The 12,547-nt window shown below is 36.2% G+C and overlaps 1 protein-coding gene across 1 annotated transcript in view; it reads left to right on the top strand.

Moving 5' to 3' along the window:
- SYNE1 (spectrin repeat containing nuclear envelope protein 1) overlaps nt 1–12,547 on the top strand; it is a 457,027-nt gene that overhangs the window by 112,826 nt on the left and 331,654 nt on the right. Inside the window, exons 7-8 of the mRNA XM_073789748.1 lie at nt 7,623–7,819; nt 10,397–10,506. Coding sequence (XP_073645849.1) covers nt 7,623–7,819; nt 10,397–10,506 — 307 coding nt within the window. The remainder of the gene's footprint in view (nt 1–7,622; nt 7,820–10,396; nt 10,507–12,547) is intronic.

The following is a 12,547-nucleotide window of genomic DNA, read 5'->3' as shown; positions in this document are numbered from 1 at the left end:
TTCAACAAATAAGGAGGAAGACCATGTAACAAACCATTTTTAATTGTTCCAACATGGTGAATATTTAGGAAAACATTTTATATATACAATAAAATTCAAGAAAATCAGAAAATATCTAATACATGATGAATATTTATCAGCTGTTCACTTATTTACACCCACCTTAATTTTTTTTTTTAGTTTTCTTTTTTTTTTTTTATACAGCAGGTTCTTATTAGTCATCCATTTTACACACATCAGTGTATACATGTCAATCCTAATCTCCCAATTCATCACATCACCACCCCCACCCCTGGCCGCTTTCCCCCCTTGCTGTCCATACGTTGGTTTTCTACATCTGTGTCTCTATTTCTGCCCTGCAAACTGGTTGATCTGTACCATTTTTCAAGGTTCCACATATATGCATTAATATACGATATTTGTTTTTCTGTTTCTGACTTACTTCACTCTGTATGACGGTCTCTAGATCCACCCACATCTCTACAAATGACCCAGTTGCATTCCTTTTTATGGCTGAGTAATATTCCAATGTATATATGTACCACATCTTCTTTATCCATTAGTCTGTCGATGGACATTTAGGTTGCTTCCGTGACCTGGCTATTGTAAATAGTGCTGCAATAAACATTGTGTTACATGAGTCTTTTTGAGTTATGGTTTTGTCTGGGTATATGCCCAATAGTGGGATTGCTGGATCATATGGTAACTCTATTTTTAGTTTTTTAAGGAACCTCCATACTGTTCTCCATAGTGGCTGTAACAATTTACATTCCCACCAACAGTGCAAGAAGGTTCCCTTTTCTCCACACCCTCTCCAGCATTTGTTGTTTGTAGATTTTCTGATGATGCCCATTCTAACTGGTGTGAGGTGATACCTCATTGTAGTTTTGATTTGCAGTTCCCTAATAATTAGTGATGTTGAGCAACTTTTCATGTGCCTCTTGGCCATCTGTATGTCTTCTTTGGAGAAAAGTCTATTTAGGTCTTCTGCCCATTTTTGGATTGGGTTCTTTGTTTTTTTAATATTGAGCTGCATGAGCTGTTTATTTTGGAGATTAATCCTTTGTCTGTTGATTCGTTTGCAAATATTTTCTCCCATTCTGTGGGTTGTCTTTTCATCTTGTTTATGGTTTCCTTTGCTGTGCAAAAGCTTTTAAGTTTCATTAGTTCCAATTTGTTTATTTTTGTTTTTATTTCCATTACTCTAGGAGGTGGATCAAAAAAGACCTTGCTGTGGTTTATGTCAAAGAGTGTTCTTCCTATGTTTTCCTCTAAGGGTTTTATAGTGTCTGGTCTTACATATAGGTCTCTAATCCATTTTGAGTTTCTTTTTGTTTATGGTGTTAGGGAGTGTTCTAATTTCATTCTTTTACATGTAGCTGTCCAGTTTTCCCAGCACCACTTATTGAAGAGACTGTCTTTTCTCCATTGTATGTTCTTGCCTCCTTTGTCATAGATTAGTTGACCATAGGTGTGTGGGTTTATCTCTGGGCTTTCTATCTTGTTCCATTGATCTATATTTCTGTTTCTGTGCCGGTACCATATTGTCTTGCTTACTGTAGCTTTGTAGTATAGTCTGAAGTCAGGGAGTCTGATTCCTCCAGCTCCGTTTTTTGTTCTCAAGACTGCTTTGGCTATTTGGGGTCTTTTGTGTCTCCATACAAATTTTAAGATTTTTTCTTCTAGTTATGTAAAAAATGCCATTGGTAATTTGATAGAGATTGCATTGAATCTGTAGATTGCTTTGGGTAGTATAGTCATTTTCACAATATTGATTCTTCCAATCCAAGAACATGGCATATCTCTCCATCTGTTGGTATCATCTTTAATTTCTTTCATCAGTGTCTTATAGTTTTCTGCATAAAGGTCTTTTGTCTCCATAGGTAGGTTTATTCCTAGGTATTTTATTCATTTTGTTGCAATGCTAAATGGGATTGTTTACTTAATTTCTCTTTCTGACCTTTCATTGTTAGTGTATAGGAATGCAAGAGATTTCTATGCATTAATTTTGTATCCTGCAACTTTACCAAATTCATCGATTAGCTCTAATAGTTTTCTGGTGGCCTCTTTAGGATTCTCTATGTATAGTATCATGTCGTCTGCAAACAATGACAGTTTTACTTCTTTTCCAATTTGTATTCCTTTTATTTCTTTTTCTTCTCTGATTGCCGTGGCTAGGACTTCAAATATTATGTTGAATAATAGTGGTGAGAGTGGACCTCCTTGTCTTGTTCCTGATCTTAGAGGAAATGCTTTCAGTTTTTCACTATTGAGAATGATGTTTGCTGTGGCTTTGTCGTATATGGCCTTTATTATGTTGAGGTAGTTTCCCTCTATGCCCTCTTTCTGAGAGTTTTTATCATAAATGGGTATTGAATTTTGTCAAAAGCTTTCTCTGCATCTATTGAGATGATCGTATGGTTTTTACTCTTCAATTATTTAATATGGTGTATCACATTGATTGATTTGCGTATATTGATAAACACACTTGATCATGGTGTATGATCCCTTTAATATGTTGTTGGATTCTGTTTGCTAGTATTTTGTTGAGGATTTTTGCATGTATATTCATCAGTGATATTGGTCTGTAATTTTCTTTTTTTGTAGTATCTTTGTCTGGTTTTTGTATCAGGGTGATGGTGGCCTCGTAGAATGAGTTTGGGAGTGTTCCTTCCTCTGCAATGTTTTGGAAGAGTTTGAGAAGGATGGGTGTTAGCTCTTCTTTAAATGTTTGATAGAATTCACCTGTGAAGCCATCTGGTCCTGGACTTCTGTTTGTTGGAAGATTTTTAATCACAGTTTAAATTTCATTACTTGTGATTGGTCTGTTCATATTTTCTATTTCTTCCTGGTTCAGTCTTGGAAGGTTATACCTCTCTAAAAATTTGTCCATTTCTTACAGGTTGTCCATTTTATTGGTATAGAGTTGCTTGTAGTAGTTTCTTAGGATGCTTTGTATTTCTGCGGTGTCTGTTGTAACTTCTCCTTTTTCATTTCTAATTTTATTGATTTGAGTCCTCTCCCTCTTTTTCTTGATGAATCTGGCTAATGGTTTATCAATTTTGTTTATCTTCTCCAAGAACCAGCTTTTAGTTTTATTGATCTTTGCTATTGTTTTCTTTGTTTCTATTTCATTTACTTCTGCTCTGATCTTTATGATTTCTTTCCTTCTGCTAACTTTAGGTTTTGTTTGTTCTTCTCTCTCTAGTTCCTTTAGGTGTAAGTTTAGATTGTTTATTTGAGATTTTTCTTGTTTCTTGAAGTAGGCTTGTATAGTTATGAACTTCCCTCTTAGAACTGCTTTTGCTGCATCCCATAGGTTTTGGATCGTTGTGTTTTTATTGTCATTTTTCTCTAGGTATGTTTTGAATTCCCTTTGATTTCTTCAGTGATCTCTGGGTTGTTTAGTAATGTATTGTTTAGCGTCCGTGTGTTTGTGTTTGTTACGTTTTTTTCCCTGTAAGTGATTTCTAATCTTATAGCGTTGTGGTTGGAAAAGATGCTTGATACGATTTCAGTTTTCTTAAATTTACTGAGGCCTTGATTTGTGACCCAAGATGTTATCCATCCTGGAGAATGTTCCATGTGCACTTGAGAATAAAGCGTAATCTGCTGTTTTTGGATGGAATTTCCTATAAATATCAATTAAATCTATCTGGTCTATTATGTCATTTAAAGCTTGTGTTTCCTTATTAATTTTCTGTTTGGATGATCTGTCCATTGGTGTAAGTGAGGTGTTAAAATCCCCCACTGTTATTGTGTTACTGTCGATTTCCCCTTTTATAGCTTTTAGCAGTTGCCTTATGTATTGAGGTGCTCCTATGTTGGGTGCATATATATTTATAAATGTTACATCTTCTTCTTGGATTGATATCTTGATCATTATGTAGTGTCCTTCCTTGTGTCTTATAACATTCTTTATTTTAAAGTCTATTTTATCTGACATGAGTATGGCTACTCCAGCTTTCTTTTGATTTCCATTTGCATGGAGTATCTTTTTCCATCCCCTCACTTTCAGACTGTATGTGTCCCTAGGTCTCTTGTAGACAGCATATATATGGGTCTTGTTTTTGTATCCATTTAGCAAGCCTGTGTCTTTTGGTTGGAGCATTTAATCCATTCAAATTTAAGGTAATTATTGATATGTATGTTCCTATTACCATTTTGTTAATTGTTTTGGGTTTGGTTTTGTGGGTCCTTTTCTTCTGTTGTGTTTCCCACTTAGAGAAGTTCTTTTAGCATTGTTGTAGAGCTGGTTTGGTGGTGCTGAATTCTCTTAGCTTTTGCTTGTCAGGAAAGCTTTTGATTTCTCCCCAGAATCTGAATGAGATCCTTGCTGGGTAGAGTAATCTTGTTTGTAGGTTCTTCCCTCTCATTACTTTAAGTATATCATGGCACTCCCTTCTGGTTTGTAGAATTTCTGCTGAGAAATCAACTGTTAAACCTTATGGGAGTTCCCTTGTATGTTATTTGTTGTTTTTCCCTTGCTGATTTCAATAATTTTTCTTTGTCTTTAATTTTTGCCGATTTGATTACTATGTGTCTTGGCGTGTTTCTCCTTGGGTTTCTCCTGTATGAGACTCTCTGCACTTTCTGGAGTTGGGTGGCTATTTCCTTTCCCATGTTAGGGAAGTTTTCGACTCTTATCTCTTCAGATATTTTCTCTGGTCCTTTCTCTCTCTCTTCTCCTTCTAGGACCCCTGTAATGTGAATATAGGGGTGCATTTCATGTTGTCCCAGAGGTCTGTTAGGCTGTCTTCATTTCTTTTCATTCTTTTTTCTCTATTCTGTTCTACAGCAGTGAATTCCACCATTCTGTCTTCCAGGTCACTTATCCGTTCTTCAGCCTCAGTTATTCTGCTATTGATTCCTTCTAGTGTATTTTTCCTCTCAGTTATTGTATTGTTCATCTCTGTTTTTTGTTCTTCAATTCTTCTTCTAGGTCTTTGTTAAACATTTCTTGCATCTTCTTGATCTTTGCCTCCATTCTTTTTCTGAGGTCCTGGGTCATCTTCACCATCATTATTCTGAATTCTATTTCTGGAAGGTTGCCTATCTCCACTTCATTTAGTTGTTTTTCTGAAGTTTTATCTTGTTGCTTCATCTGGTACATAGCCCTCTGCCTTTTCATCTTGTCTATCTTTCTGTGAATGTGGTTTTAGTTCCACAGGCTGCAGGACTGTAGTTCTTCTTGCTTCTGCTGTGTGCCCTCTGGTGGGTGAGGCTATCTAAGAAACCTGTGCAAGTTTCCTGATGGGAGGGACTGGTGGTGGGTAGAGCTGGCTATTGCTCTGGTGGGCAGAGCTCAGTAAAACTTTAATCCGCTTGTCTGATGATGGGTGAGGCTGGGTTTCCTCCCTGTTGGTTGTTTGACCTGAGGCAACCCAACACTGGAGTCTCCCTGGGCTCTTTGGTGGGGCTAATGGTGGACTCTGGGAGGGATCAAGCCAAGGAGTACTTCCCAGAATTTCTGCTGCCAGTGTCCTTGTCTTCACAGTGAGATAGAGCCACCCCCCACCTCTGCAGGAGACCCTGCAACACTAGCAGGTAGGTCTGGTTTAGTCTCCTATGGTGTCACTGCTCCTTCCCCCAGGGTGCTGATATGCACACTACTTTGTGTGTGCCCTCCAAGAGTGGAGTCTCTGTTTCCCGTAGTCTTGTAGAAGTCCTGCAGTGAAATCCCGCTAGCCTTCAAAGTCTGATTCTCTAGGAATTCCTCCTCCCATTGCAGGACCCCCAGCTTGGGAAGCCTGACGTGGGGCTCAGAACCTTCACTCCAGTGGTGGACTTCTGTGGTATAAGTGTTCTCCAGTTTGTGAGTCACCCACCTAGCAGTTATGGGATTTGATTTTATTGTGATTGTGCCCCTCGTACCGTCTCATTGTGACTTCTCCTTTGTCTTTGGTTGTGGGGTATCTTTTTTGGTGAGTTCCAGTGTCTTCCTGTCAATGATTGTTCAGCAGTTAGTTGTGATTCCGGTGTTCTCGCAAGAGGGAGTGAGAGCACGTCCTTCTACTCTGCCATCTTGAACCAGAACTCAATTTGTTAAAATGTAATTTGATATAAATACACTAATATGTATAAAATAGATAACTAATAAGAACCTGCTGTATAAAAAAAATAAAAAATTCAAAAAAATAAAAATAAAAAAATGTAAAATAAAATTAAAAAAATAATGTGAGGTGGCATAAAGAGACTGTGCATACAAAAACGTTTTGAAATGGGGAACTGTTGGCAAATGGAAAATATAGGAAGAAAAATCAGCGGCAAATGTACAAATGAATAGATAATAAGAACATACTGTTTAACCTGGCTGGACATTTGCCAGTGTGTCAGGCATTGTCTGAAAAAATTAAATCTCTACCACCAGAGACAGAAACTCTAAAAGAACTAAGAGATGTTGCTGCAATCTTACAAAATTGTTTTTAAAATATTTATTTAAGAAGCCAGTGATTAGGTCCAAGGATGTTATTTTTAGCACAATATATTTTATGGAAACTCAGTATACATTGGTAGAACATGATTTAAAGTGAAGCTTAAAGTTTGCAGAGAGAAAATGTAAGGACATTTACCAACTTTTTATATTAATCACGGTATCAGTAAGATATATTGTCTCTTACAGTTTGTGGAAATTTTGAGAACATAGTAGAAAAGAAGAATTCAGTGATATTATTTCTGCTTTATTTAGAAACAACTGTAATGAGACTAAATTTCTAAAAAGAAACTACCAGAATATTTATCTACTGAATGTTACCTAATTTATTGATCACTTTTAAAGGCTCTAGACTTAAGCAAAAAATGTTGCTCAAAGACATCTTTGCAACTCTTTTTGAAACTGTCTTTATGGTTGATAAGTTACATGTAGAGAAAAATTATTCATTGTGAGCTTGCCTCGCTTGTTTTTTCAACACCAAAATATTGCTACAAACTTGCATCACTTCTTAGTGATCATATCTGGCTTTGAAGTAAATCCACGAAAGAGCAAAGATTTGCCACCAGCACATTGCCCTCAAGGCAATTCTATAAAAAGAGTTTAAAAAACAATTTGCTCAAACAGTTTGATGGTAGGGTAAATGAATCTTGTCTGTACTTATGTCGAGTATAGGGTTTTTTGTGACTAGTTTAGAGACATCGTCACAACCATTTGCATTTTGTTCATTCTACAGCATTTGATATAATTCAGCCACATTATATCTATCTGTTATCATCTGTGCATGTACAACACAGGCTGCTTGTCATTCTCATTAGAAATGTGTTAGAGACTTCTTCAAAAAAATACACAATGGTGAATTGTTACCAGTTTCGGTGTTTTTAAAATGTTCCCTTTTTTTATTTTGTCAGGTGTTTTTTCTCTCTATTGGTTTCCTTTAAAAATGTGCTTTCCATTGAGTCTTTCAATTACTGAAAACTCTAATATAGAAAACTCTTTAAGTATGGAACCAGAATTTCTACACCTTATCTTGGTACCCATTAAAAATTTTGCTTTGCTTATTTTTTCTCAAAACCAGTATACCGGTATAGCTAACTGCCCATCGTCCACTGCCGAGGAGGATTAGATTGAGTCTTTGAGGAAGTGTGCATTACCTGCTTAGAAAGTGACATTATCATTATTTTCTTTAAAGGCAGAGCGGAATAGAAGTAAAAGACTTCGGGCGGAGTTGGAGAAGTGGAGTGGCCTTTCATTCAGTCATCCATGCTATTCAACCGGAACTAGTGGACTTGGAGAAGGTGAAAGGAAGATCTAACCGGGAAAACCTGGAGGAGGCTTTCACTATTGCTGAAACGGAGCTGGGAATCCCGAGACTCCTAGATCCCGAAGGCACGTTGAGCGACTGCTGGCTCTTGTATCCCTCAACTCAGTAGGGTTGTATGTCTTAAACCCAGATATTACAGATGCCTTCCGAGAGGTCAGAAAACTTTGAAAAGTGGGAAGGAATAGTATCTTCCTGCACCAGTTTTCTTTTGGAAAAATATTTGCCACTATACACGGGAGCAAAATACAGCTGTGTTGCTCCTAACAGCCCTTGACATGGGTGGTACCAGCCAGGGGAACTGTACTTACTCAGTGTACCTCAGGATGGAATGAAAGTTTTACAAGTGAGTGTACTGCGAGGAGGAGAATCCGGAAGAGTAAAAAATTGTTAGTAATCTCAGAGCGTATCTTTAAAATGTTAGTCATTAGAAACTTAGAAATGTTGATAACTACCCAGTATTTAGGTGTCAGTCAGGAAAACTACCCAAGTGATTGACCTAATATCTTTCACTAGAATTTCTTGGCAACTTCTTGGTGAGGCTGTGAATTTTAAGACTTTCTGGAAATGGAGTTAACTCTGTCAAGCCTTCAAAAGGCAATTTTGATGCCTTTAATAAACTTCTAGTTGTTTGTTAAATTGAAATAAAAGGGTCAAAGTGAATTTTCCAAAAGTCCCAGATAATGCCTTATTTGGCTTGGTAATTATGGAAATTTCCATTAATGAATGCAAAAATGTAAATACAGCGAAAGCAAGTTTTTTTAAAATATTTTATTTTATTTATTTTATCTGTTTTTTTTGGCTGCATCGGGTCTTCACTGTGGCACGTGGGCTTCTCTCTAGTTGTGGCGCGAGGGCTTCAGAGCGTGCGAGCTCAGTAGCTGCGGCGCAGGCTTAGTTGCCCTGCAGCATGTGGGATCTTAGTTCCCCGACTGGGGATCAAACCTGCGTCCCCTTCATTGGAAGGTGGATTCTTTACCACTGGACCACCAGGGAAGTCCCGCAAGTTATTTTTAAAGATGAGATTTCAGAATGAACATTTCTAGCTCTAAAACAGTGTCTACCCGAGATGACGGCCAGCATGGAGATCCCTTGACATTTTAGGGACCTGTGGTGCCCGCCCCCCCTCCAGTCTCACTAGGGGAGCCAAGGACTTTCCACCTTGTGTCTTCACACACACACACCACACACACACAAAGCCAGTAGTATCCAGGACACTACTCAGCTCAAGGGGAAAGACACACAAATATCACAGCCCTCACTTCAGAGAATGCATCAGAGCTGAAATTTCTTCCTAGAGTAGGATAGGAGGAGGATATGAATGGTTCTTTCATATCCACCAGACCAGAGGATCTTAATATTTTCTTTGATCATCAGAAATTGAGTTTGCCCACATGCAAGGCTATCCCACATATAAAGTGATTATTTTCCTAATGAGAACTTCCACTTCAAAAAAGTTTTTAGCCAACTTGAACATATAAACTCTTAGGAATACAGATTAAATAGACCAGTATCTATTATAACAATTGTTTTATGATTTAGTCGCATGTGTATTTAAAAACATATACTATATTAAGTCATGTATTAAATGTTTCCACTTTCACTCTTCATGAAAGTTTTATTCTTCACATGCATTCTCCACATCAGTGATCTTATCATTTCTAAAATCACCTCTGAGTCATCTCGTGAATTCCAGAATACATTATCTTTAAGTCTTTTAAGAGTTGTACCACTTCTTAAATCCTACATTGATGGTCGCTAGAAATTATATTTCAAATCGCAAGAAACAATACAAAATATTAGGGCAGTTTTATATTTTGATTTTCATGGTTTTTGTTTGTTCTGGTTTTTTTTCTCTATTGGTGCAGATATTGTATTTCTAATCTCCAAATGTAACCCCTTATTCCATTGCCTTTAAAAGGGATATTTAAGACTTGTTGAAAACATTCAACACTTTTTATGTATCCAGTCTTACCCAGATTCTATAATTACTAAATTCATATAAATATCTTTGCTTGATTTTTACTGATTTAATTAGGTAAACATCTATATACTTTAAAATGACAGTGATTGAGATCTTTTCAGGCTCTGTTTCACTCAAAGAGTACTTGATTGTTCAAAGTACAGTGACTTAGACGGAAGGCTCCACAATGGAGAAGCTGCATAAGGACTTGGACATAAGGCATCTCTCTCTTTTCTAAAATAAATTGATATTTGGCCATATGTAGTATGTAGACTACGTAGTCACTTGTCATTCAGTGCCACATCTGTTAGCATGTTTTACTACTCATCTACCCCAACTCTGAAATGTACATATCATTTGTATTTTAGTAACTAGACAGAATGTAGGAACAACTATATATATCTCATATTTCTGATGAGTGTAGAGATTATTTAAATGAAACATGTACTACTTTCCTAAAAGCTCTTGGTTAAAATATGTCATCTTTCTGAGTCGTAAAATTTCCCCCATGGATTATCCAGACTAAACTGGTTTTTCCTGTCACCATCTCTAAATAGTACTCTATTTTTCTTTTGCATTTAGGACAGTGTCTTTTGGTATATTCTCTAGATTTCAAAGTTTGTATTATTAAAATCTTTTTAATGCTATTTAATTTATTCACATTTGGGTTTGGTTTTTCCAGATGTTGATGTGGATAAACCAGATGAGAAGTCTATTATGACCTACGTAGCCCAGTTTCTGAAACATTATCCCGGCGTTCACAGTACAGGCACTGATGGGCAAGAGAATGATGTAAGTGTTTGTTTTTGTTTGAGTGCTGATAATACACTCGATGGTAGTGACTTGGATTTTTAATATGCTGTTTTCAAAAAATTAAACTGGAATGCATTTTAATATGAGAGCAACTGAGTAAAGACTGATATCACCAACTGGGGAGGAGATTAGAGGGAAAGATTTCTCTGATTTGTATGTTGGATATAGCAGAGAAAGCATTATTAATAATAAATACTGAACATATAATAGTGAGGGATTAAAATCTAGGAAAGATAGGGAATTCCCTGGTGGTGCAGTGGTTAGGACTCCACACTTTCATTGCCGGGGGCACAGGTTCAATCTCTGGTCGGGGGACCAAGATATCCCAAACAGCACGGCATGGCAAATAAAATGAAATGAAATAAAATAGTAGAGTAGAATAAAGTAAAGATAGCAGTGTCGGGAAACTTTATTGTAGCAATTTGACGATTGAATTAATTTTATATCCATCATATTATTTATGCATTTAGATCCTGAGTTCCCTTCTTCTGTTCAGTCTAATAAAATCTAATTTTGACTTTTAGATTTATAAGTTGCTACTCATTGCAAACATATGTAAGTAAGGCAAACTTATGAAAGTTCTAATTATTCACTGTGTTTAGATTCTCAGCCTCTCAGTAGTTTAAATAACATTTACATTTTTCATATTGCTCAAATGATATATGTTTGTTGTCATAAATAGACAAAAACAAAAGTTGGGAAAAAAAGAAAAAGAAAATTACCTGTACTTGACCTTCTGCAGAGAATCTATTCTAAAAAAAGTAACACTTTGGTGTGAGTTCCATGTGTGTAGACACATAAAATATTTTAACAAAAATATTGATAGAATTGCAGTATACATACAATTTTATAATTTTCTGTTTTCTGTTAACATCATACAAAAAACCCTTCTCATGCCATTCTTTCTAGAACATCATATAGACGTACAGTAATTTATTTACCCAATATTAATTGTTGAAAATTTCTGATTTTTTGCTATTATAAAAAAATACTTCTATGAACAATTTTGTAATAAGCATTGTTTTACAGTTCTTTCTTAGAAGAGAAATTCCTAGACTAAAGGGCATACAGATATTTACTGCTTCTGAAATGATTTTTTCAAATCCTCCTGTAGAAAGATCTCCCATTTTACAGTCCAGCCAGCAGAATGCCTACCTTCTGTTTTGAACAACAATGGATATTATTCTCCTATTTTTTAAAAGTACTGTAGTATTGTTTAGTTTTGATTTTGTTTTGTTGTTTTGGTTTTGGGTTTTTGTGGGTTTTTTTTTAGAGGGACGAGGATTCACTACTGAATTTAAAATTAATTATTAGGCAGAATGACATTAGGGAAGAATTATAAATGGAATTTTCAAGACATGTTAAAAACAATCTCTCTGTCTTTACTGTTGAGGTCTCTACTAGAGTTTTCAGAGAGGTTTGAGATTATAATGAAGAGAAACAAGAAAAACAAAAAACAAAGTGTACTGTGTGTCTTAGAAATGGATCTAAGGAAGGAAAAGGTCAGGGGAACATACACCAAAGTTTTCAAGTAGGAAAAGGTTTTGCACTAATAGAAATCTTCGTAAAAGAATTAAGCAAAACAGCGGTAACTGGTGTTTCCTAGGTCGCTTAGATGAAGTTAAGGTGGCATTTGATAGAACTATGTTAGTTATTTTAAAAACTATGGTTTCAAAAAAACAAAACAAAACTATGGTTTCAAGAAACCTTTTGTTGTTGTTCTTCTTTGCCAGGCTTCAGGCACAAATGTTGATCACCAGAGTGACTTATTCTATAGTTAGAAAAATAGTGTTCCTAAGGAGCACCACTGAAAGCAGAAGACTGTGCAAATTCCAGTGTGGACTGAGTTGTGTGCTTGGGATTCATTTGGGGTTTTCTGGGTTTTGAGAATATAATTGGGCATGGACAGTGCTCTATGAATAAGAAACTCTGTAAGGAGGTGTATTAGACTTACCTCATACGGCACAGAGAATATCAGCTTTCCACCTGATTGTCATATCTCAAGTTCTTATGTTACCCA

Source organism: Tursiops truncatus, chromosome 12 (assembly GCF_011762595.2).
Source record: "Tursiops truncatus isolate mTurTru1 chromosome 12, mTurTru1.mat.Y, whole genome shotgun sequence".
Taxonomy (NCBI): domain Eukaryota; kingdom Metazoa; phylum Chordata; class Mammalia; order Artiodactyla; family Delphinidae; genus Tursiops; species Tursiops truncatus.
This window is presented reverse-complemented; position numbering and strand designations above follow the sequence as displayed.